The sequence below is a fragment of the Daphnia pulex genome, chromosome 7 (assembly GCF_021134715.1).
Source record: "Daphnia pulex isolate KAP4 chromosome 7, ASM2113471v1".
Taxonomy (NCBI): Eukaryota; Metazoa; Arthropoda; class Branchiopoda; order Diplostraca; family Daphniidae; genus Daphnia; species Daphnia pulex.
The window spans coordinates 1,182,832-1,206,870 of record NC_060023.1 but is presented as its reverse complement, the minus strand read 5'-3'; the positions used below and the strand labels follow the sequence as shown (position 1 = coordinate 1,206,870).

Sequence of the window (24,039 nt, the reverse complement as noted above, 5' to 3'; positions counted from 1 at the left end):
ATTAAATTTGCTAATTAAAAACCCTCGGTCGAACGTGAAATACTCGGGCCATATCGTGAAAGTATGGCCCTGATAATATTTCCCTTTCAAATTATAAAAGCCTTGGAATCAAAAGAGTTATTTGATATTTGGAAGAATGAGTTCAACTCAACATGAGATTTATGTCCACCTGCAAACGCGGAAATTACCTGAAGAAAAAAAAAATAATGAGATGATGACGTAGGAGAAACACAAAAGGGAAACACCAAGGTTAGTTTAGACTTGTCCAGGTCAACCATCAGTTTTCCACGATAAAGAAAATTCTGTACGAACGAAACTTTTGGACACTTATCACCTTTCTATAACGGAAAAAAACCCAAAGTCCATTCAAGGACCACCTGTACATAATTTAAGGGAAAAGGCGATGCACAGTCTGAGCTTGTTGGAACGCCTTTCTACGAATCTACGTCAATTTGACTGGAAATAGAGAAGCGGATGGCCTTAACCAACTCCAGTTTGGATTTCCGGTTTCATACTTAACCCAGCACCAAGTTTTAGACCTTTAGGGCCTCTTAATCATTCCAGGAGTTTCATCATTCATGTTCGACGCTGGACTGGCAAGGTCGGCCGATGGCGAGACACTGGACGCCTAGTCATCCAGCGCAGTCGGAGTTTTACCTTTAAAAAGGCGGTGGATTGGGTTTGAACGGCATCAGTTCCATTTCCAACCAACTCCTGACATGAAGTCTAATCTTTCTCTGCTCCTAGCTGCCTTGGTTTGCTTCACGGCAATCCAGGCGGCGCCTCATTCTCTAAGGTAAATTTCATTCAAAACATTAAAAGAAGTAAATTAAGAATTTAATTAATGCCAATTGATTTCTGAATAGAATTCTGAATAAGCGTCAAGCAACGACTCCTGTAAAATCTGAACCAACTGCACCTGCCAAAGTCGAAGTCCCCGCTCCGAAAACTGCGGAAAAGGCCGTTGTTCCCGCTGTTGTTCTTCCTGCCGTCATCCAGGTGAATCCCGTTCCAGCAGCCCCAGTTGTTGCTCCCGCCGCTGTCGTTCCAGTGGCAGCCCCAGCCGTCGCAGTTGTGACTCCTGCTGTTGCTGCCCCGGTTGTTGCTCCAGCAGCGACTCCAGTCGCTGTTGTTGCTGCAGCTGCCCCATCCGCTGCTCCTGCCGTAGTCTCTACTCCCGTTGATCCTGAGGCCGAACCAGTGGAAGTAGCTGAAGTCGAACCAGTTGAAGAAGCCGAGCCGGTAGAAGCCGAGCCGGTAGAAGCCGAGCCGGTTGAGGCTGAACCAGTGGAAGCAGAGCCGGTTGAAGCGGAAGCAGCTGAAGCCGAACCCGCAGGAGAAGCTGAAGCCAAGGCAAATGCCGCAAGGAGAAAGCGTCAAGCCGCCACCCCTGCCGTCGCTGCTACCCCAGCTGCCGCTACTCCAGTTGCTGCTGCCGCTCCGGTTGTTGCCGCTGTGAATCCATTCGAGTCACCCAAGGACACCCTGGAAGTGACTCAGGCTAAAGCCGCTCATTTTGCCGCTCACGCTCAAGCCAAAGCCGCTCAATTGGCCGCAGTTGCACCAGCCGCTGCTCCAGTTGCCGCTCCTGTCGCCGTTCCAGCCGTTGTGGCCGGGGAGGAAGTCGAGCCCGTAGAACAGGAACCCATTGAAGAAGTCGAACCAGTCGAGGCAGCAGAACAGGCCGAAGCCGCTGAACTGGCTGAAGCCGCTGAAGCCGAACCCGCAGCAGAAGCTGAAGCTAAGACACAAGCTGCAAGGAGAAAGCGTCAAGCCACCACCACCGCTGCTGTCGCCACCCCTGCCGTCGCTGCTACCCCAGTAGTTGCTGATGCCCCAGCAGTTGCTGCTACTCCAGTTGCTGCTGTCGCTCCGCTTGTAGCCGCTGTGAATCCATTCGAGCCACCCAAGGACACCCTGGAAGTGACTCAGGCTAAAGCCGCTCATTTCGCCGCTCACGCTCAAGCCAAAGCCGCTCAATTGGCCGCAGTTTTACCGGCCGTCACTCCCGTTGCCGCACCTGTCGCACCTGCGGCTGCTCCAGCCGTTGTGGCCGGGGAGGAAGTCGAACCCGTGGAACAGGAACCTATTGAAGAAGTCGAACCAGCAGAGGCAGCGGAGGCAGCCGAAGTGGAAGCCGCCGAACCGGCAGAGGCAGCAGAGGCAGCTGAAGCTGAAGCCGCAGGTGCTGCAAGAAGAAGACGCGGGGCTTAATTCCTTTGAGATAAAAAAAAAAAAAAGAATTATTTCTTCAGGCTATGGCATGCAGTTAGTCGTCCAGCAATATTATAGCCACTTTCAGATGTAAAAAAGTCATTGACGCATATTTCAGTTTTCTTCATGCAGAATTTCTAATTCTTTTTTAATTGTACATTTAGTTTTGACACTATTCAAACCCAGTTTAGCGTTGCGAAATACAACATTCAAAAACTTATTCGTTTGTACCCTTGTTTTCAATTTTGGTGTTTCCTAAATTGTCTGTCAAATTGATTCTCGGTTACAACTTATTTAGTCCATTTATACTTTTCTAGTCCGGTAAAACTAACTTTCTATTCAATATCAAAAGTTGGACTATTATGAGGGTCTTCATTAGATCATTAATAATTATTACCAATATCCAATTACATAACAAGATACTAAATGTTCGTCTAATATTACTGGTATTCGTCGACATCTGAATCGTTTGCCACTCGATTCCATTCCCATCCGCAAATCGATCGAAATTAGACAGAACAATTCATGATATACATCTGCGCTTATTTTTTTAAACAAGTTGGAATGAAGGGAATAAATTCGACAGAACTTATTGGCACTTAAACCCAAAACTTTTATTTCTACAATAATACTTTCCCATTCGGCTAACGTAACTTCATGGCCAAATGTACAAGCATCAACGCAGTTATTAATTTTATTAGGGCAAAAATGTATGGTCGGGTATTTTGATTGCGCTAAACAAAAAAATTCAACCCTGATAAAATGTCCCCCAAAATAATAAAGAAAGTTCTCAAAAGCCTTGGCATGAGTCTTGAAAATACAATTTTAAAAAAGCCATTCTATCATTTCTATCAATATTATCCTGTACGCGGAAACCATTACACGCAATCTAATGATGTAGAAGAAAAAGTAAAGGGGGAAAAACCCATTAAGGTTAGCGAGAAAAATTATTGATCAGGTCATGATCATCGACTCGAAACGCAAGCGAAAAGTTTATTAGCATTAATGTTCGGGTAGTCTGTCATAACGTTTAATCTCCCAATTAACTTAACCCTAACTACCAGCAAATATTTATTTTTGTTGAGATTGCGTCAGACTAAATATTGAGCCTGATGCCCTTAACCGTCTACTGGATTTCCTGGTCGAGTTTTGTGCATTCATTGTTGGACAAAAATAATAGACCTTTAGGGGCTTACAAACTACATTCATATTATTGCACCAGCCATGTTCATGGTTACCTTGTCGGTAGAAAATTATACCAAGGTTGAAGGCGAGACGGTGGCAAAGGGAATGTCATAGTCATCCAGCAGTCGTAAGTTTACCTTTAAAAAGGCGGTGATTTGAGTTTGAACGGCATCAGTTCCATTTCCAACCAACTCCAGACATGAAGTCTAATCTTTCTCTGCTCATTGCTGCCTTGGTTTGCTTCACAGCAATCCAGGCGGCGCCACACTCCATCAGGTGAGTTAGTTTGATTGAATAATCACTGCTGAAACATAAGACAAATTGTTTGAACTGGAATTAATTTGAATTAAATGTTTTGATTGATAGAAACCTGAATAAGCGTCAGACAACAACTCCTGTCAAATCTGAAGTGATTGTTGCTTCTGCGCCGGCCAAAATTGCAACTCCGGCTGTGGTGGCTCCTTCTACGAAAATTGAAGACAAGGCTGTTGTCGCTACACCTTCGCTAGCCATCACCGCTGCGCCAACCGTTGTTCCCGCTGTTGTCCTTCCTGCCGTCATCCAGGTGACTCCCGTTCCAGCTGTCCCAGTTGTTGCTCCAGCAGCGACTCCAGTCGCTGTCGTCGCTGCAGCTGTCCCATCCGCTGCTCCTGCCGTAGTCTCTACTCCCGTTGATCCTGAGGCTGAACCAGTGGAGGTGGCTGAAGTCGAACCAGTTGAAGAAGCCGAGCCAGTGGAAGCCGAGCCAGTCGAAGCTGAACCAGTCGAAGCCGAGCCAGTCGAAGCTGAGCCAGTTGAAGCCGAGCCAGTGGAGGTTGCTGAAAACGAAGTCGCCGAGGTGGAACCTGCAACAGGAGCCGCAAGGAGAAAGCGTCAAGCCGCTGCCCCCGCCGTTACTGCCCCAGTTGCTGCTGCCCCAGTTGCTGCTACCCCAGTTGCTGCTGCTGTTGCTCCCGCTGCTGCAGTTCCTGTTGCAGTCCCAGCCGCTGTCTCTACTCCCGTTGATCCTGAGGCCGAACCAGTGGAAGTAACTGAAGTCGAACCAGTTGAAGAAGTCGAGCCGGTCGAGGCCGAGCCAGTGGAAGCTGAGCCAGTGGAAGCTGAACCAGTGGAAGCTGAGCCAGTGGAAGCAGAGCCGGTGGAAGCGGAAGCAGCTGAAGCCGAACCCGCAGGAGAAGCTGAAGCCAAGGCAAAGGCCGCAAGGAGAAAGCGTCAAGCCGCCACCGCAGCTGTCGCCGCTCCCGTCGTTGCTACCCCAGCAGTTGCTGCTACTCCAGTTGCTGCTGTCGCTCCGGTTGTAGCCGCTGTGAATCCATTTGAGCCACCCAAGGACACCTTGGAAGTGACTCAGGCTAAAGCCGCTCATTTCGCCGCTCACGCTCAAGCCAAAGCCGCTCAATTGGCCGCAGTTGCTCCGGCTGCTGCTCCAGTTGCCGCTCCTGCCGCCGTTCCAGCCGTTGTGGCCGGGGAGGAAGTCGAACCCGTAGAACAGGAACCCATCGAAGAAGTCGAACCAGCGGAGGCAGCGGAACAGGCCGAAGTGGAAGCCGCCGAACCAGCAGAGGCAGCAGAGGCAGCCGAAGCTGCTGAAGCTGGAGGTGCTGCAAGAAGAAGACGCGGGGCTTAATTCTTTTGAGATCCAAAACGACTCCTATCTGGCTAAAGCAAGAAGTTGCAGCCACATTCAGATGCAAACAAAAAGTCATTGATGCACCTTTCAGTTTTCACGGTGCTGAAACGTGTAAATTTTTATTGTACATTTAGTCTCTTTTCTTAGTTGTAAATTGTAATAGAACAAAAAAAGCAAGAGTGCAAAATACAATTTTTGAAATCTAAAAAATTATCACTAGTTCCTTTATCTTATCACTATACACTTAATTTGCATTCAAATAATTATTACGAGTAGATGCCTTGCACTTTGCCTGAAGTGTTTAATGAAGTTAAAATGTTTCCAAATTTGATTGTTTACCCACAGACAAAGTTGTGAGGTAAAAAAGAAGATATCGAAGTTGAGGTTAACGAATAGTTGAATTATACCAGGTAGGATAGGAAAAAGGGCGTCGTGAATACACCCATCACACACACATGGGTGTACACGAGGACAGGAGGGGATTTAAGGAAAGAGATCCGTCCCACTCGAGTGACATCGGTGACATAGGCGAAAACGGGATGTTGGTTATCTAGATAAAAAATAAAAATGGGTTATGAAAAATATTTGCAGAAACAACAAGTATAAGGAAAAGTTGAAAACGAAACAGTGGGTTAAACCCCAATTTTTAAATAAACAGGGGAATTTTTTGCGTAATACACTGCATTTGTGCAAGTCATGCATCATTAACATTTCTAGCAGGTTGCAGGAATAAAAGTAACACAAATCACTAGCGATAATGCTGAGATATGTTAACGACAGTTTAATACCAGCAGTCCAGCAAGTGCCAACAAACTACCATGCATTAACAGGTGGCTAACACAATAAATGCTAGTCAGAAACTAACATTTCACAAGTTTGGAACAGGTTTATCTCTTCTATTTAATAAGCTTTCATAATCATTCCATTTGTATTCTTTACCTTCACCTGCCAAACAGCATGAAGTGGAAAGCATGGAGAGCCGCGACACCAGAGTTAACACGACGATCACATTTTTCTAGTTTGATTTGTTGTGCAATTTTTCGTGCAGCCACGTTCGATCGTTCCGTTTTCTTTGTAAATTTCGTAATTTGTTTTCAATTTTTTCGTCTCTTTTTCGAAAGTTGAAAACAAAAAGAAAGCAGACGACACTAATATTCAAATTAGCCAATCTTAAATATCGATAGAAATTAAATCGACCTCCCGCGTTCGACATCAGCTGAACGGATCGGGATTTATTTCATCTTCATGAAGTTACACTCAGTCCCCTACCACAGAGGCACAGACCAAAGAAAAGTAACAATTTGCCAGACTCTCTAGGAAGGAAACAAGCATCTTATCTCTGACGCCTTATTAAATCCTTTAAAAATTGTAATAACTAAATCTGACATTAGGCAACAACGACTGAATTTTGCTTCATAATTTTTAAAACCATGACTGGGCTAATGGCATCAAATGTCAAAAATTAATCTAAACAATTTAAGGTTTCAAATTACGTGCTGTCGGAATGCTTGACGTCATCATGATGTTTATCGCCAGATGGCGAACAATAAAAATTCCAAATATCCAATTTCAGATGCCCAGATGCCGGTAAAAAAATAGAACGTCGGACTTATTTGGCATTGATTTGATTGTAAAAAATAAATTTAATAGACTGGAAATCAATTTAAATGCTTTGAAAGTCGGAAAAATCCGGAAAAGACAAATCGTGTTACATAGCTATCGCAATAACAATAACAAGTCTGCTTAATTATGTATGGATTGCGTAATATCACGCAATGTGAACCCGGATGAAATTAGACTCCGAGGAAATGATTACGATAATCAGGCTCATGCAGTCGATAACAACGACTGCGGACGTTACATCCCGCGATCTGTACAGCAGCAAGTCAAGTCAAGGTGAGGGACAAGTGGTATTGATGACGTCATCACTAACCTACGACAGTTGCCGCCAGCGCTAAATTCACGCACATACCAAAATCCAGCTTATTGAATATATTCAGTTGTTATCGGAAATGTTCTGCCATGCAAAAAACTATGGGAGATTGTTGTTTGACATTGACTATGATCATATGTCGTCACGGAGGACAATGCGGCCAATCGGCCATCCATAAATCGATATGACTAGACACGGTCGGTGAAGGTTGAGGACATATTGGACGTGAACGAAAGCTTCATTTGCATCTTGTCAGTTAACGTGACATAACAGTCAAAGGGACCGCTCAAATATGAAATATGTTGTGATTGCGGGAAAAGGGTTTGTCAGTTTTCTAAACGTCCGCAAAATAAAACCACAAAGACGTCTAACAACATTTTCTTGTATTTAATGGAGGAAATTCAATTAAGGAAATAACATATTTACTACTACCGGTATTATTGATTGATCGCACAGATTTGAAAGTTTAAATCACCATGTGCGGATTTACGTTATGGTAATGCTGGTTGCTGCCTTGCTGCTGGACTTGTTAGAGAGCGACGTGACGACTAATAAGGTTTATTGCGATTAAAACAATTAATCGTTGATAAATCAACTCATTTCTTTAATTAAAACTTTCACGGTTATGCAAGTGGCCAATTGAAATTAATAAAAATAAACAGAAAAAGTTTCTAGAATATGTAGAATATTTCATACTTACGAGAATATTTATAGCAAATAATCAAATACCCTTGAATTTCTCCATTTTAATACCCCAAAATTCAAATACGGACGAATTTAAGTCGCAGAACTATAGGAAAGTAACTATTTCTTAACACTTTCTCTTAAAGAATCACAAAAACGTCGAAATAAAACAAAATCTTGAAAAAAGAAGTTCTACCAGGTGTGGGGTTCGAACCCACGTCTCTATACAGAGACCAGATCTTAAGTCTGGCGCCTTAACCACTCGGCCAACCTGGTGTAGCATTCAGTGGCGGTCTACAAAAGTACTTGAATATTTGCCTAGTTACGTAATACTAGATTGTGAGTAACGTCATTATTTTTAAAAATTACTGAATTCTTTCGCAAACTAGAAATCACGAAGATTGACGAGAACTGGGGCTAGACTAGTACGCATAATTACTCATACGCAACCAAAGCCCAACCCTATGCCGAATAGCCTTGAGTTGGACGACGGAAAAAAAAAACTGCACTGGCGATAAAAACCTATCGAGAGAAAAAAAAAAAAAAGTACATAAAAGCAAATGTAAAAGATAAGAAAAATAAAAACCTGTGCAGCTCGTGTGCTCCATGCTGTCAGTCACGTAAAAACAAGTTGGAGGTCCAGTCCGTGAAATGAAAGGTGAACAATCAAAACGTGTGTGTGTGACTCGGAGCTTTTCGGAGCTTTAGAAAATGACAAATTATTCAGCATTTTATCACTTCAATATTTAACTGGGTGAGGCAAGCTAGCTCGATCAATAATCCACTACTCATGACGAAAAAATCGATGGCCGAAAATAGAGGAGAGTGAGCAAATACAAAATGAAACAGCAGAATAAACTCGGCACGTTTGCAGACGCAGAAAGAAAGTTACGAGTCTAGTCGTGATCAATATTTTCGGATTTCGAATTATTACAAAAGAAAAGTAACTGTAAAATAACTCGATTTGCATGCGCAAAAATGTGGGCTAATGCAATCGTATTCATGTGAGATTATTTCAAAATTATTCATGCATAAATAAGTATACAGTGAATCTTTAACAAATAAGACAAATCCCCACCCATTTTGAAAACATAAATAACTCACATGTTTTACCGTATTACACTAGTTATGCAAATGAGCCAATTAAGTTAAAGGAATCTCAACCAAAAAATGGCTGATGTTCGCTTTCACATATCACATAAACTGACGTGGGTAAAACCAAAGAGAACGCCCAGCAGCGGAGAATTTTTTTTTCCAAACAACAACAACTAACAAACAAAACACGAATTAAAAACAACAACAAAAAATAGAGATACCATTTCCTGAAGTGAGCTGTTTTTTGAAAGTTTATGTATTGTCTATAATCGTGAACGACGAAAGTGAAACTACGGCACAATCGCATATAAACTGCGATGCAAACTTTTTAAAACACACACGACGATTGAAAAACCTGAAATTTCAGTTTGCCGACCTTGCCGCCGCCGTGATTGGCCAGCCTTTTTTTTAATGCTAGTCATTGTTACTTCATTTAACTTTAATTGTAATTCAACACTACCTTTCTTACGTAATATTTATCATTAAAAGTTATTTAATTTCATGTAAATTTAGCAATTGAAAATCGTAATTATTTCCTAGGAAGAGAAAAGGATATTTGAACCCTACCTCTCCCACCTTTTTTCGTGATGGCCGTCACGAAAGGTATCCCCCCCCCCTATTTTTCAAACCCTTCCCTCTACAAATTTAAATTTTTTTCTAAAGGTAAGGAAGTTTACCCCACCTCTTTCGTGACGGCCATCATGAAAAATATCCTCACCCCTCCTTAAAACCATACCATTATTCAGACCCCTCCTCTTTTAGGTTAAAATTTAAAAGTTTTGTTTTTTTATTTTCTAACCCCCCTCTCCGTCCGCTAAACGTGTCACGGCGATTATGGACAGCCCCCCAAAACGGCAGAAATATCACGACACGTAAAAATGTGACGTCAATTTCCTGGAAGGGAATGCAACCTTGCAAGTGTCCATTTTTATACGCGGCTGTACAACAATTAAACCGGTCGAGTTCAAGTAAAATGTGAAACAATTGTTTTCATAGAAATCACGAAAGCTCTGCAACATTTTTGTGATGGCCTTGTTTGATTTTTCATTTCCAGCATCTCCAGCACATGCGACGGTTTATAATCTCACGGCCGGAACTCGAGCAGAAACAAAAGAATGGACGATAACAAAAAACAAGTAGAACTTAATAAATAGAAACTGAGCAAAAAGACCTTGATATTTTTCGTCCATTGTTATGACAGGCTCTTTAGTTTATTTATAGATCGGCGTTCTAATCCGACCGCACCATTTGCGTTCTGATTTAGACCGCGGACGCACTTGCTGCTCTAATATTAACTTAACTAAAACATTTCAATTGATTTCACGGAATCGGGACGTGAGTTGTAATCGACCGGACCCACTTTCGTGATTGTGACATTAGCTATTTTGGCTTTATTATAACACATTTATTTTTGATTCGGGAATTTTTAGCGGGCTATATTACTAAACATGGACATTAATCACTAAACTGTTCACTGAATGAAAACAAAACAAAAAATGAAATGGAAACCTTGGAAATTAGAAAAACATTTCTGTATTTGGTATATATACTTGCTGGAAAATGAGTAACGATATTAATAAAAACTGGTTTATTCTCTGACTTTCCACAATAAGACAAACCTGTTTGGGCGGTTCACGACAGACTTATTTGCTACGTCTAATAATTTGGTTTGAGCTCCTTTTTTTTTTTTATTATAATCTCAATCGATTTTTTAAAAACGTATAGAGAATTTGGTCGAAATTTCCCGGAATCAAATGAAATTGAAACATTGGAAAAAATATGGTGTTGTTGTATTCTGTTTATTAGTCGACGTGTTGTTGGCGTGTGCTGTGCGACTGAAATGCAAATTTCATGGCCGATACCGGTTCGCCTCGTTTGCTCTTGGTTTGGTCAGCGAGATATAATAGAAAACAATCTCAAATCAATATACGATATATAATCCTGGTGGTGGCCTATCGTGCTCTTTCCCGATTGGGAGGTGTGTTAATTTATTATTATTAAAAGCGGACACATATATAACAGTTATTGGATACCTTTTTTAAAATTTCCTAATTGGGTAAATGGGTTATACTTCGATCCTTAATTTCGGAGCATTATGTGGAAATGAAAGTATATGTTGGCCGGTCGCTACCTTCGCAGTATTGCACACGTGTTGCCCTACAACTTCCGTTTTCACTGATTTCAAAATAAACTTGAATCCTATATAACGTCGTCACATCGAAGGGCAAAATAAAATGAAATCAGTTCAGCCTTGGCAGCAGAAGTGAAACTAAAAATTATATTGCGTCGTTGTATAGGCTTATATCCTAATTATGATTATATTGCTCAATACTTTAGTCAAGATGAGGAAATGATCCACACCATCAAGGTCGAATTGATTTTGTTATTGTTCAACAGGTCATCTCTGGAGAACAACAAAACTTTTCTCAGACTGTGGGAAAATCCAAAGGCCATTATTATGATTTCAAAGGGATTATTCAGCGTGAAATCAAAGCTGTTTGGATTGTATTACACACGCGGGAACGCCTAGTTTTACAACACCGTAGTTGTTTGTTTTATCGTGATGAATTTGTACCAGCAAAAAATAATAAAATTGACTGGCCTTTAAGAGCTACTGCTCCATTTCCTGATTCTTTTTTTCGGTGTCTGCATTCTTCGACATAGAGTCGAGTCCTTTAGGGGCTTTATATATTCAGATTTTGAATAAGGAGTTTCATCATCACGTTTTCAAGGGTGGCTGGTTCGGCATTTACCAAGGTTAAATTGGCGACTATGGCCATAATGTGAACCCAGCGCAGTCGTAGGTTTACCTTTAAAAAGGCGGTGGATTGAGTTTGAACGGCATCAGTTCCATTTCCAACCAACTCCTGACATGAAGTCTAATCTTTCTCTGCTCATTGCTGCCTTGGTTTGCTTCACAGCAATCCAGGCGGCGCCTCATTCTCTCAGGTAAATTTCATTCCAGAAATCAAGATGAAATGAATTTAAGAATTTAATTTAATACCAATTGATTTTTAATAGTAAGCGACAGGCTGTCGCTGCTGCCGCTCCTGCCGCCGCTCCTGCCGCCGCCGCTCCTGCCGCCGCCGCTCCTGCCGCCGCCGCTCCTGCCAAAGTTGTTGGTGAAGCCGAACCGGTTGAAGAAGCCGAGCCCGTTGAGGTCGAAGAAGTTGAACCGGTGGAAGGTGCGCCAGCTGCCGCTGCTCCTGCTCCAGTGAAAGCCGCTCCTGCTGTTGCTCCTGCCAAAACCGAGGCCAAACCAGTGGTGGAAGAGGAGCCCGTCGAGGCCGAGCCAGTTGAAGCCGAACCAGTTGAAGCCGAACCAGCTGAAGCCGAGCCAGCAGCTGAGGCTGAGGCTGAACCCGCAGCTGAAGCTGAAGCGGCTGAGGCTGAAGCGGCTGAGCCTGCTGAAGCAGAGGCCGGAGCTGCAAGGAGAAAGCGTCAAACCGTCACCGCTGAAGCATCCGCCGGAACATCCGCCACCGCAGGAACCAGTGCCGCTGCTGATGCCACCGCTGCTGTCGCCACCCCTGCCGTCGCTGCTACCCCAGTTGCTGCTACTCCAGTTGCCGCAGTGAATACCTTTGAGCCACCCAAGGACACCCTGGAAGTGACTCAGGCTAAAGCCGCTCATTTCGCCGCTCACGCTCAAGCCAAAGCAGCTCAATTGGCCGCAGTTGCTCCGGCCGCTGCTCCAGTTGCCGCTCCTGCCGCTGCTCCAGCCGTTGTGGCCGGGGAGGAAGTCGAACCCGTGGAACAGGAACCCATTGAAGAAGTCGAACCAGCCGAGGCAGCAGAACAGGCCGAAGTGGAAGCCGCCGAACCGGCAGAGGCAGCCGAAGCTGCTGAAGCTGAAGCCGCTGAAGCCGCCGAAGTTGAGGCCGCAGAAGCCGGTGGTGCCGCTAGACGGAAGCGTAGCCCCATGATGTTCTAATAAGTGTTGACCCGAGTTTGATATTTCCCCAATCTGTTTAGACTTATGGCACATAATTAGTCGCCAGGCAAAATGTTAATTGAAGGAACTTTTATTTTTCAATTTTTTTGTTTTTCGAACGAAGGTGAATCAGTTTCCACTGGGGAATGTGCACATTTTGATTGTATATTTTAGTTTCTCTTTCTCATCTGTTATTGCCCATTTTCTTCAATCACGAAAAAACAGAACAAAAAAATACAGTTTTGTTTAATCACAAAATTCGCTAATAACAATCGATATCAATTCAATCAATCATTATTTTTTATAAGAAAATCGCCAAATCATAATAACATAACATTGGTTATTTCGCCTGTAACAGTCGACTAGACTTTATATATTATTTGTGGAAGGATAGTGAAAGTGACACAAACAGCTCTAATGTATAGAAGCCGTCCAGCACAACAGGTCTATCGTATATATTCCTGATTTTCAATTGGAAAACTCGCGATGACTTTTGGGTTATTGAGCTCGAAAGAAAAGTTGTTTATGTCACTCTACGCAGCATGGTTATATACCCAAACCCAACACAATTTTATTTAGGTCACCAAAATCTACCCTGCTGACCGTCACCTATCGTCTGGAAACGCCAAATCACTCGGCCATTTCGACACAGCACCATTGTCACGATGGTATCATTATCTATTTATTTCTACGTCGATCTTAACCTAGTTAACTCACCAAATTTCCCAATGTATCTATATGGGCACAGCTGTGTGAGAGGGTATTAGCTAATATCCAAAAAATATTTCACCATCATCAACGAATCGTGATTTTGAACGGCCATTTTGAAAGCTTATTATCCCGAAGGAGGTGAAAGGGGAAAATGTCGTTCAGATTAATCTTGTATGTAGGGGAATACAATATTATCCTTTCACCCCGGCTTTTGACATTAAAAATTTTGGTTATTTCCGGATGAGATTGTATGTCCATTTTGGGTACATTTTTGGACGCCATCCAACGTGAGTGTTTGACCGACTAACAGATCTATAAATAAATGTAACACTTAAAATAACCCACTGGCTATTTCGGGTGATTGCCATTTTGGCGGTTCCACGCCTATTGCCCAGCAGTGTGTAACGTTTGGTTGGTTGTCGTCATTAGGAGCGTCGCAGCAGACGACAGGACCCCGAATTTGCATATACGCAGTTTGGTGAGGTGTTGGCTAATATAATCAAATTCGAATCGATATTTCGAAAGTGTTTTTTCCAATTATTTCCGAAAGACTTTCGAGTTCAGTTGGCTGGATATAGTGAGTATCGAGTCATCCATCGATTTTGGAGAGTTTTGTTGTCTTGAACCGGAAAGTTTTCTCTGCGCTGAACTCTTGTCGAAACCAGAACTGCTGTGTTGGGTGTGGCCTAGCAGCAGCAGCAATTATGAAGTTGACATTGGTTACCTACTTTGTTGGGGCTCTGCTGGCCATCGTCCTGAGTTGGGCTGGCCATTGCTCGGCAGCCTCGTCAATGGGCAGGTTAATAAGGAATTAAAAAATTATCAAGAAATTGAATTATTTCATGTTTCAACAGTTTGCAGAAAATGGTGGCCCAGCGGGGACGTTTGGTGAGTGACATGAACTTCATCAGCGACGGGCTGGAACGTTCGCGACTGGCCAAAAATCAAAGAGAAACTGAACTCTTTCTCGACCAGCTCGACAGGGTCGTCTGGCCAAAAATAATTCATTTAAGTTCGACCATTTACGACAATCTCATCGGCGACGATGAGCTCGATAAGGAATTCAAATACCAGGAGGAATTGCGCAAAGATGTGGCCGCCATTCGCTTCCGAGCCAAGCAAGTTGTCACTTGATTGAATTTTCTAATTTGATTTAATTCAAATCAAAATAATATCGCACAGCAGAGCTAGACGTTGTAAAGCACCCGACGATACGTTCTATCCACCCTGGAAACGTTGCGTCACTTATCAAGGACGTCATCGGTCAAGCGCCAGCAATCCCTGTCCGATCCATCAGCAACTGTACGACGGGCCGGACAATCTCGGAATTTGCGATTGCCAAATGAATAATAACAACGGCAGCGCATTTCTCTATTCGGACAGGACCAAACAATGCCACCAACTCTACACGCAGGTTTGTTTTTTTTTCAAAAATTCAGTTATTCCCGCCTTTTCTAATATTCAAATTTTTCGGATGAAAATTACCTGCTGCGCTTGACTATATAGGGTCCGTGCAAAATAGGTCACTGGTGGATCGTCAACGACCGCATTCCGGCGTGTCAAATCGTGCCGAAAGGTTGCCCGGCAGACGGCCGGCACGTCTACGGGAGTGCGAACAACAAGAGAGAAGCTGCTGCTCGCAAACGATTATTCAAATCAGCCGCCACTAATTCCAGCAACAAATGTTGGAGATTGAAGAGTCGAGGGCCGTGCCGGGACGGCCAACTTTTGGAACTGGACAGCTCCGACAATTCCATCCACTGCCGATCGTCGGCTGTTGCTCCTTCGACTTTGGCCAGCGTCGCTGTGGCGCCTAGGCGTGTCCGCCCAGCTCCTCCACTGAGCCGGCCCATGACCTGGTGTCCACTGGGCAGCTACCGAGATCGCCGTTCCAAATGCGCTGGATACTTTTAAAAGAATGATTTCAATTTTCCCGCGTGTCCTTGACGGTCTGTTGAACATACCTCCCCCAACTAAAAAAATATTCAAATTGGGAGCGATTTCATGCAATGATAATAATATAATTACTTCACCTATCAAACAATGGCAACAACAACAAAAAAACAAATAGACATTCGACCGTTTCTATAGTATAACCCAAATTTTGCTGAATGATTAACGACTTAAAACAACCACAAAAAAATTGCCTTTTAAAAATTGGAACTTGTGCTGGCGTGATGACTGTGTGAAGTATACAGATAGGAGCAGAGTGTTGCGTAAGTAGTATAATACCGTACCAGCAGCAGCACCTTTTATTATTTGAACGCGGATTAAGGAGAAAACGGGAGCCGCTGGTGGTGGCCATTTCTGCAACACAAGTCTGGTCGGGCGAGGTCGGTCGCAACTTGATTTCACTCCGTGCCAGCATGCACCCGCTGCCGTCTACCTATATATATAATGTGTCGTGTCCGTTTTCACTTTATTATAAGATGTTGGGGAATAAAACAAAAAAATACCCTGGATTATATATTATCTTATCACGCCATCAGTAAAAAAAAAAAAACTTTTGGGGGAAAAGAAAAGAAAAAAAAAGTCCCAGATTTCCAGCTCGGAATTTGATTGAAGCTGAGATTGAGAAAGTAACACATGCAGCAGCAGCAGCAGCTTTATAAAAATCTTTTCAAAAATAAAAACGAGTTAACACGCGAGAGGGGGGTTCCGAATTGACATCAATGTTATAACCCATAATACATAAACTGGACATTCAAGTTGAATTTCGCGGGTTTCAAATAGATTGGAATAACTTAAAAATCGTGTCAAAAAATAAGATGAAATTGGCGATAAATATTGGCGAGGCTCTGCTACAATTAATTGCAATTAAATTTAACTTGATATAATTCCCAAATATTAATCAATCTGAAACCGGTTTTTAAGATAAATCTCGACCGAAAAAAAATGTACCGTGCAATTCTAGTTAGTCAATCAATTCATTGAAAGTGCTTTCTAACTTGACCAAGACGTCCAGTTCAACCGTCTTTTAGTTATAACACAGCGACGACATTCCCATTCAAGGTTATAATATACCAGCAACAGGCAGTTAACAGGTTATTACTGAAATTCCCAATTGATTATTCTGGGTATAGACATAGGTCGACATTATACATAGCCCAACTCGTTTTTTTAGACTTGTTGTCGTCGACTTTGGCTTGACAAGTTGCGCAACCCACACACCTGTGAAACACGCAATAGAATATACAGAACCGATTACTATAGGTTGAGGCAAATTTTGATCTACGAAAATAAAACAAAACAAAAACTCGACGTCTAGAAACTTTCTGACGCCCCACAGCAGCTCAATTCTCTCTATGCTGCCAACTCTCGGGAGTAACACAAAAAAGAGGGGGGGCCGGAATGCGTGCACACACGGGGCGTTGGCCCGGCAGCAGCAGGAAAAACTGCTGCGGAACTCGTTGACAGCATGTACTACTATACCAGCACATAGTAATACCGGTGTAACTTTTACCCCCTTTAAAAAGGGCGGCGTGTTGGGTCGAGAGTCACATTCAGTCGGCCAACTCAGAGCAAGACAGACGTACATCAACTACAACAACAAGAACAACAATATTATTTAAAATACAGTTTTAATTTATTCAATCGCAAGATGAAATTCTCTTTGCTCGCATTGTTCCTCATCGTCGCCGTCGTCTGCGTCCACTCGGCGCCAACGTTCCCCAGGTTTGAACCTCATTTTTCCCATTCATTTAATTGGATTATACATTTGGTCAAAGTTAATTCAATTAAAACATTTTCCCCGATTCATTTCAATTTAATTGGATTAAAAATTTGGTCAAAGTTAATTCAATTAATAATTAAAACCATTCAAACTAAAGGAGGAACCGCGGTGGTAGGGCTCAGGTGGCTGAAGCCGCTCCCAAGACGGAAGAAGTCAAGAAGGAGGAGCCCAAAAAGGAGGCCGAAGCGGCCCCCAAGAAGGAGGAGAAGAAGGCCGAGGGTGGGGGTGGCAAAAAGGCCGAAGAGGGTGGCAAGGGTAAGGGTAAACAAGAAGAAGCCGAAGCCGAAGAAGCCGAAGCTGAAGAAGGTGAAGGTGCCGAGCGCAGAAAGCGCAACGATTTCCCCAAGTATTTAAAAATTTCAAATCAATCAATTCATTCATTTTAAATTTTTAAATAATTAATTAATTAATGAATTCCCAGGCACCAATCATGGAAGTCTTTGACCTTCTTCAAGCAACAGGCCGTCAGCATCGACGGTGTCCACCCTGTGGCCACGGCTGAAGCTCACGCCGACATCAGCGACGCCCGAAAACGTTCGCCGACCCTGACGTCGTCTGCTGCCACTCCGGCCGTAGTCGCTCCGGTTGTCGGTCAAGTCTTTGAGGTTCACGATTTGACCGGAGTGGCTCACGACAGCGTCCCCCAGGACATTGTTCCCTTCGAGGTGGTCGACATTTCCGGACACACTCACGAGACCCTTCCGGCTGACGTTATTCCGGTGGAAATCACTCCGGCCGTAGTCAGTCAGGTCTTCGAGGTTCACGACTTGACCGGAGTGGCTCACGACAGCGTCCCCAAGGACGTTGCTCCCTTCGAGGTGGTCGACATCTCCGGACACACCCACGAAACCCTTCCGGCTGACGTCATTCCGGTGGAAATTACTCCGATCGTCGGAGCTACTGCTTCCGTCGCCAGCGGCACCGGAGCTCCCGTTTCCGCCTCGGCTGGAGTAGCCACCACCAGCAATTCCGGTCACCAAGACGACCATCACGGAGTCGAAGTCTTTGAAGTTCACGACTTGGACGGAGTTTCCCCTGATGATATTCCGGAAGATTTGGCCGTTTTCGAGGTGGTCGACATCTCCGGACACACCCACGAGACCCTGCCCAAGGATGTCATTCCGGTGGAAATTTTCCCCATCGCTGGCGGAGCTGCTGCCGGCGCTAGCGCTTCCAGCACCGATGGATCTGGCGTTTCCGCATCCGCCGGAGCTTCTTCCGCCTCAACCAGTCCGGCTGTGATTGCCCCCGTCTTTCCAACTGCCATCGTTCCATTCGTCCCAGTTGACCCAATCGTTCCAGTTCCAGTCGTCCCAGTGGCTCCAGTTGCTCCTACCATTTTCTACCCGACCACTGAGGCTCCTTACGTCGCTCCAGTTCTTCTGGAAGTCATCATCCCCATCCCCAGACCCACTGGCGCCCCAGTATTGCCCCAACCCGAAATCCAGCCGCTCCCCGTCACTTACGCTCCTGAAATTATCCCCATCGCCAAACCAACCGGGGCTCCTGTCGTCGTCATCGAATCCTCAACTTCCGCTTACGTCGTAGCTCCTGAACCCACCACATCCGCCTACGCGGAAGTCTCAGAGTCTTACGGAGCATCCGAATCGGAAGCCGAGGCTTACGCCACCGAGTCCTACGGCACCGAAACGGAAGTGGAAGCCGAAGAAACCGGAACTGAAGGATACGAAGCCGAAGAAGCCGAACTTGAAGGGCAGGAAGTCGAAGCCGAGGGCGGATACGAAGCGGAAGAGAACGAAGGAGGCAATGCTGGAGGAGTCAGCGCCGAAGGAGCCGGCAAAGGAGCCAAAGGAGACAAAGGATACGGCAAAGGAGCCGGTAAAGGAGACAAAGAAGAAAAAGGCGCCAAAGGCAAATACGGAAAAGGCAAAGGAGAAAAGGAAGGAAAAGGTGAAAAAGAAGGAAAAGGAGCTAAAGGAGAGAAAGAAGGAAAAGGAGGCAAAGGAGAAAAGGAAGGTAAAGAAGGTAAAGGTGAAAAGGAAGGTAAAGAAGGCGGCAAGAGCGGAGGAGGAGACGGTGCTGGATCCGGAAGCGCCGAAGAAGAAGAGTAAAACAACGGCTGTCAATCTCAACATCCGCTTTTGATATCCATTCTTTCTAATTCCTCTTTTATATAGCTCAAACTATATGACATAACAATAGCGTTTAAATACGAAATCTCTATCAAGAAATTGTAGCATCCGGAACGGACCCCCCCCCCCCCCCAATCATCTTCATCCGCTTTTTCCTCTCCCTTTCCGGATGCTAATATATAGACATATTATATCAATCACGCAACAAATCTTCTATATCAAATTAGACAATTACATGAATGTGTCGACCTGCTCAAGTCCTACATGCACTTTGTTGATTGTCTCTCAAAAATCCAAGTGTCAAATACACGGCAGCGTCTGCATCTAAACTTTGACTCTTTTTCATTTCGTCAGATTATTGACCACGCCTATTTAGTTGGATTGCACAAGAGAAATCGTGGAATCAAAATGACAAGCGACGGATAGGCACGTCAAACATTTCCGAGATTTTTCACTTTCACCAATTCCAATCGAAAATTTCCAAAAGTAAAATAACCCGTTCCAACAACAGCAGCAGCTAAACGTGAAAGCAACTATCTCAAATACCCTTTCTAAATAGAATACAGCATAACCTTTATATAATGTACTTTTGGAAATGATTTAGACTCTCCCCTTGCGTCATGGTATTGCACTATCACTGACGTTGAAAGTTTGAATTCCATCACGAACGAATCCGGTAAATAAGCAATTCTTTTTTTTTAAGTTTAAATATAATTTCCCTAATTTGCCCAAATGGTTCGAAATGGAAACTCGGCTAACGAAAGCTGCTCCGAGGACCGGAATGGCTTCAACATTTTCTAAAGTGCAACAAGAATATAAGGTTTGCTGCTGGTTGTATTCCGTTGGCGGATAATGATTGTCCAACTTGTTGACAGGAGCTGAAATAATCGACGTCACGTACTAGTAGTACCTGTCGATTCCCAAAAGAAACTTTGGCATCATTGGCATTATATAAAAAGGCCGTCATCTTTGTGTCGATCGTCACATTCAAGTCCAACCGATTGCGGACAGCAGACAGCACACAGCAAGATGAAATTGTCGCTCCTGACTTTGCTCCTGGTGGCTGCCGTCGTCTGCATTTCGGTCACCGATTCCGCACCCAGTTGGCCCAGGTTTTTCTATCATCTATCATTTTAAAAATTTTTATAATTGTATATTATAATTGTATTTAAAATTAGGTTTAGAGCTCGTCGATTACGCAATCGAACGGAAGCACCGGCGGAAGAAATAGTTGAAGCCGCTCCTGAGGGCAAAAAGGAAGAAAAAGCGGAAGCGGCTCCGGAAGAGGCCAAGAAAGAGGAGAAAACCGAAGCGGCTATCGATTTTGGAACGCTTCCGGTTGAAACGGCTGCAGAAGAAGCTCCCAAAGAGAAGAAAGTCGAAGAAGCAGCTCCCGTGAAACAGGAGGAAGCCAAGCCAAAAAAAGCGGCTAAAGTGGAGGAAGCGGAGGAAGCGGAAGAGGCGGAAGGACTTTCAGCCGAAGTCTGAAAAACAATTCCAATTCAAAATGAGAAAAAGGCTAAACAGTATGTGACACAATTATTCAAATTGATTTTGGTACACCTAATCATAATATACGTATTAATCTCAGTGGTTATATTAGGAACTGAAATGATTCTATCGCAAAAATTATTGTTACAATTTTAAAATTTCAGTTGGACTTGATGTCAATAAAAATTAATTTCCAGTGTAACACGGACGATTTCAATTTCCTAATTAAGCTGAACTGCATCCCGCGGTAATCATTTGAAAATCTAAATTTAACTCACCCAATGATGAAAACAAATGGGGTGCTAAGATAATATGCAAATTACGATAACACGAATAATATAAGAGAAAGCACCTGGCTGAGAGGTTTCAACTTTTACCCAAAACTTTTACTCGTCCAACTCTCTTATAAACTAGTATTGGTGGTAAAAGCGCAGCACATTTAATTTAATTCCTTTTAGAGTTCATATAATAATTTCATCAACTGTGGAGAAATCGAATTTCCCTATTGCACCGATGAATAACGTGATGGCGGACAATCAAACGGGAAACATGGTTCGTCGTTCGCCATCAAGTCATCAACACGCCTTTATTGTTCTGTTATTCGCCAGTTGGTTTCCGTTTTTATTTTTCCTTTTCAAGTTCGTTCGTCATCCCTGAATGGAAATGACGCAAAAAAACAATTTCAACACGGGCATACAGAATTGTATTGGAATTGGACGCGGATGTATCGGTATGGCATTGCTGCGGTCATTTGCAGACTCACCGCAAAACAGCTGATGCGAAAAGTTCGAAAAACTACCTTTTGTTTTTTGGCGGGTATATTTTCAATTGATTCATTTTTTTTTTACAACATTTATAAGCCAGACGAGGCCATTTCCACGATTTCGATTGTATTTATCGACATTGTTCTAAATTTCTTGTAATATTTAGTCGCGTCAAATTTAGCGGGGGAACTATTATGGAGACCGCAAAATTGCCCGGAAGCTATCTTAGCGTTGATTCCTATATGGATATATGGGCCACATCCTTGATCGCATTTTATATCATAGCCCGGAATGAATTTTAATTGCTTAACTCTGCTGCTGTGTATACTTATACAACCGCCAAACTTTTCTTTTCGTTACGTCTTTTGATTTTTTTAATAGATTTGCGGTCGAGAAACAATTAAGAGCGATTCAATTAGACACAATCGTTCCGGAGTCCGTAGCTATACGCGCGGTAAATGCGTTTTGTCTGAAGGTCCTACAAAGCAATTTTTAAAAACAAATTTTATTTAAATCAAAGTTGCTTAAAATAACAAAATGGCGATGAGTCAGTTGTGTACAATTGGGGTCCGTCCGTGTGTGTCACTTGATTGAATATACGCAGAAAAAGAGAATAAGATGAACCGGTTGGAACAGAACTGGATCGGCGTGCAACAACCTGCAGTAACCCGGATGAATGACCAATTGTTATTCATTCCAGCCCAATAACATCACGATGATAGTATAGATGGATATAGTATAGTATTATTTAGATATATACATAGTCATCGACTCCTTCCAGCCAAATGCCCATATATACTCATCAAACAGCTGGAGGCTTTGGGATTTTCCTTCATCCGTGTCAACTCTTCTCTGTTCAAGCTTTTATCAGCTGTTTTTGTATTGTTTTTCCCGATGAATTGCGCAAGTTCATTGCACCGCTCGGCGCCCAGCGCACTTCCTGTATATTCTACGCGCTCCGCATTTGCGGTCGCCTTAGCTGGAGCTTTAAAAGACCCGCGCAAAGTCCAAACTCAACTCAAACTGCAATCGACAGTCTCCAAGTCAAGATGACATTCTTTCTACTCTTGTCGGCCATCGCCATTTCATTTTCGCTCTGCTCCGGAGCACCTCAATTACCGTAAGAATATTGACATAACATTTAATTTTAATTGTCATTGAGTTATTTAATTAATGATTTAAATATACAGGTTCCAGCCTCAGGCACCGGTCGACGGCCCAGTGTTGATTAACAGACCGTTGATGGCCGATCTTTTTTCGGTCGAAGATTTCGATCCGATTAGCCTCGAAGTTTTTGACGTCGATTCGTCCGAAGAGGTCCAGGTGCCGCTGACCCTGGAGCAGATTCGAACCAAATTGATGAGAGACCTGGGCGAGCTGGAGCGTGACATTGAAGAGGATATTTTCGAAAACGATTTCCTCGACGTCCAGTCGTCCCTTTTCAAGTTGAACAACAAAGTCTGGCCGAAATTGGTGGCCGTCAGCGATAAAATCTATTACCAAATTCTCCTGGCCAACGACACGGAAGCCCTGGAACGAGAGCACTGGATCCGCACTGGACTTAAACGCGACGTCTCCCGGATGCGATTCAAGACCGGGTAATTATTTCATCAATTTTAATTCATTCAAGTCGTTCCCAAATGAAAATTCAATTTGATTCAGAACTCGCAAATGTCCATCATCGGATGAATCGTATTTCGCGCCAACCAAACGTTGCGTCATCGTCGAATCGACCGAGGTTGAACTCAATCCCTGCGCCTCCAAGAAAGACATGCTCCTCTACGACGGGATGGACAACCGGGCCGTCTGCGACTGCATGGACGACGAACGCCAGTTGGTCTTCACCGAAGTGGACGGCCTGTGCCACCCGCTGAACCAGCAGGGACCCTGCCAAAACGGCTCCTGGTTGTTCATGTCCGCCGAAGGCAAAATCGTTTGCGAGCAGGTGCCCGTCGACTGCCCGGCCGACGGCCAGCACGTCTACTGGAGTCAAGATCCTCTGGTTGCCAAACCCCAGTGCTTCCAACTGGGAGTCCGAGGACCCTGCGCCGAAGGGCAAGTGTTGGGACGCAACTTTCCGGGAGCCCTGGACTGCGTCCTCCCGCCCAGACCGAAACCGCTAGTCCAGCTGCGCACCAAGTGTCCACTGGGAAGCTTCCGAGGACAAAATCAACAATGTCCCGTTTAAAAAATCATCAATTTCTGTGTTTTCGTCCCGTTTGAATTCATTAATTATTAAGCCCATGATTAACTTGTTTTCTTGTTCTTTTTGATGTTTGGTTGGTTTGTTCATTTTTATCCGCCAGCACTTTATGTAGGTGTAATTTGTATAATTGGCTATATCTCATTAATAAGGTTTAAATACAAAAACAGGCCAGGCAATCAATTTGAATAAATGAATCGGTTAATCGGGTGCCATCTAGCGGAAGAATGACCAACTATCAGCAGCAGTCGCTAAAGGTGTGTTCGTAAAATTTCCCAAGGCGACAACGTGGTTTGCCAAACAAGTTTTACGATTTTATTATCCCGAATGATCTTGAGTTGTTTTGTTTGTTTGTTTTATTATAGACTT

The 24,039-nt window shown here is 43.7% G+C and overlaps 7 protein-coding genes, 2 long non-coding RNA genes and 1 other non-coding gene across 12 annotated transcripts in view; 7 read left to right on the top strand and 3 right to left on the bottom strand.

Moving 5' to 3' along the window:
* LOC124197078 (cuticle protein 21-like) overlaps window positions 1-24,039 on the top strand; it is a 62,635-nt gene that overhangs the window by 19,524 nt on the left and 19,072 nt on the right. The window lies entirely within an intron of this gene.
* Window positions 647-12,825, top strand: LOC124197072 (calphotin-like). 2 transcript variants are annotated; one of them, XM_046592326.1, is made up of 3 exons: window positions 647-796; window positions 867-1,837; window positions 12,275-12,825. In XM_046592326.1, exons 1-3 carry the CDS (start codon window positions 720-722, stop codon window positions 12,673-12,675), a joined length of 1,449 nt encoding a protein of 482 aa, XP_046448282.1. In that variant the 5' UTR covers window positions 647-719; the 3' UTR covers window positions 12,676-12,825. The 2 variants fall into 2 exon arrangements, with proteins under 2 accessions (XP_046448282.1, XP_046448283.1); XM_046592327.1 differs by lacking the exons at window positions 647-796; window positions 867-1,837 and adding an exon at window positions 11,519-11,690 and having other exon boundaries at window positions 11,763-12,825.
* On the top strand, window positions 3,537-5,037 carry LOC124197074 (calphotin-like). The gene is made up of 2 exons (XM_046592330.1): window positions 3,537-3,675; window positions 3,766-5,037. The coding sequence occupies exons 1-2, from the start codon at window positions 3,599-3,601 to the stop codon at window positions 5,024-5,026; spliced, it is 1,338 nt and encodes a 445-aa protein (XP_046448286.1). The 5' UTR covers window positions 3,537-3,598; the 3' UTR covers window positions 5,027-5,037.
* Window positions 5,105-6,239, bottom strand: LOC124197091. The gene is made up of 2 exons (XR_006875973.1): window positions 5,969-6,239; window positions 5,105-5,579 (listed from the first exon to the last, which is right to left on the bottom strand). It is a non-coding gene; the product is annotated as an uncharacterized LOC124197091 (long non-coding RNA).
* Trnal-uaa lies at window positions 7,840-7,922 on the bottom strand. The gene has a single exon. It is a non-coding gene; the product is annotated as a tRNA-Leu (tRNA).
* Window positions 13,718-14,994, bottom strand: LOC124197089. Its single transcript, XR_006875971.1, has 2 exons — window positions 14,872-14,994; window positions 13,718-14,790 (listed from the first exon to the last, which is right to left on the bottom strand). It is a non-coding gene; the product is annotated as an uncharacterized LOC124197089 (long non-coding RNA).
* Window positions 14,076-15,851, top strand: LOC124197077. The gene is made up of 4 exons (XM_046592335.1): window positions 14,076-14,185; window positions 14,241-14,504; window positions 14,572-14,800; window positions 14,893-15,851. The coding sequence occupies exons 1-4, from the start codon at window positions 14,091-14,093 to the stop codon at window positions 15,298-15,300; spliced, it is 996 nt and encodes a 331-aa protein (XP_046448291.1). The 5' UTR covers window positions 14,076-14,090; the 3' UTR covers window positions 15,301-15,851.
* Window positions 16,805-19,541, top strand: LOC124197071 (calphotin-like). 2 transcript variants are annotated; one of them, XM_046592325.1, is made up of 4 exons: window positions 16,877-17,061; window positions 17,217-17,465; window positions 17,541-18,403; window positions 18,437-19,541. In XM_046592325.1, the coding sequence occupies exons 1-4, from the start codon at window positions 16,988-16,990 to the stop codon at window positions 19,189-19,191; spliced, it is 1,941 nt and encodes a 646-aa protein (XP_046448281.1). In that variant the 5' UTR covers window positions 16,877-16,987; the 3' UTR covers window positions 19,192-19,541. The 2 variants fall into 2 exon arrangements, with proteins under 2 accessions (XP_046448279.1, XP_046448281.1); XM_046592323.1 differs by having other exon boundaries at window positions 16,805-17,061; window positions 17,541-19,541.
* Window positions 20,069-20,731, top strand: LOC124197084 (myristoylated alanine-rich C-kinase substrate-like). The gene is made up of 2 exons (XM_046592362.1): window positions 20,069-20,324; window positions 20,391-20,731. Exons 1-2 carry the CDS (start codon window positions 20,242-20,244, stop codon window positions 20,698-20,700), a joined length of 393 nt encoding a protein of 130 aa, XP_046448318.1. The 5' UTR covers window positions 20,069-20,241; the 3' UTR covers window positions 20,701-20,731.
* LOC124197076 lies at window positions 22,384-23,849 on the top strand. The gene is made up of 3 exons (XM_046592334.1): window positions 22,384-22,587; window positions 22,658-23,065; window positions 23,130-23,849. The coding sequence occupies exons 1-3, from the start codon at window positions 22,517-22,519 to the stop codon at window positions 23,653-23,655; spliced, it is 1,005 nt and encodes a 334-aa protein (XP_046448290.1). The 5' UTR covers window positions 22,384-22,516; the 3' UTR covers window positions 23,656-23,849.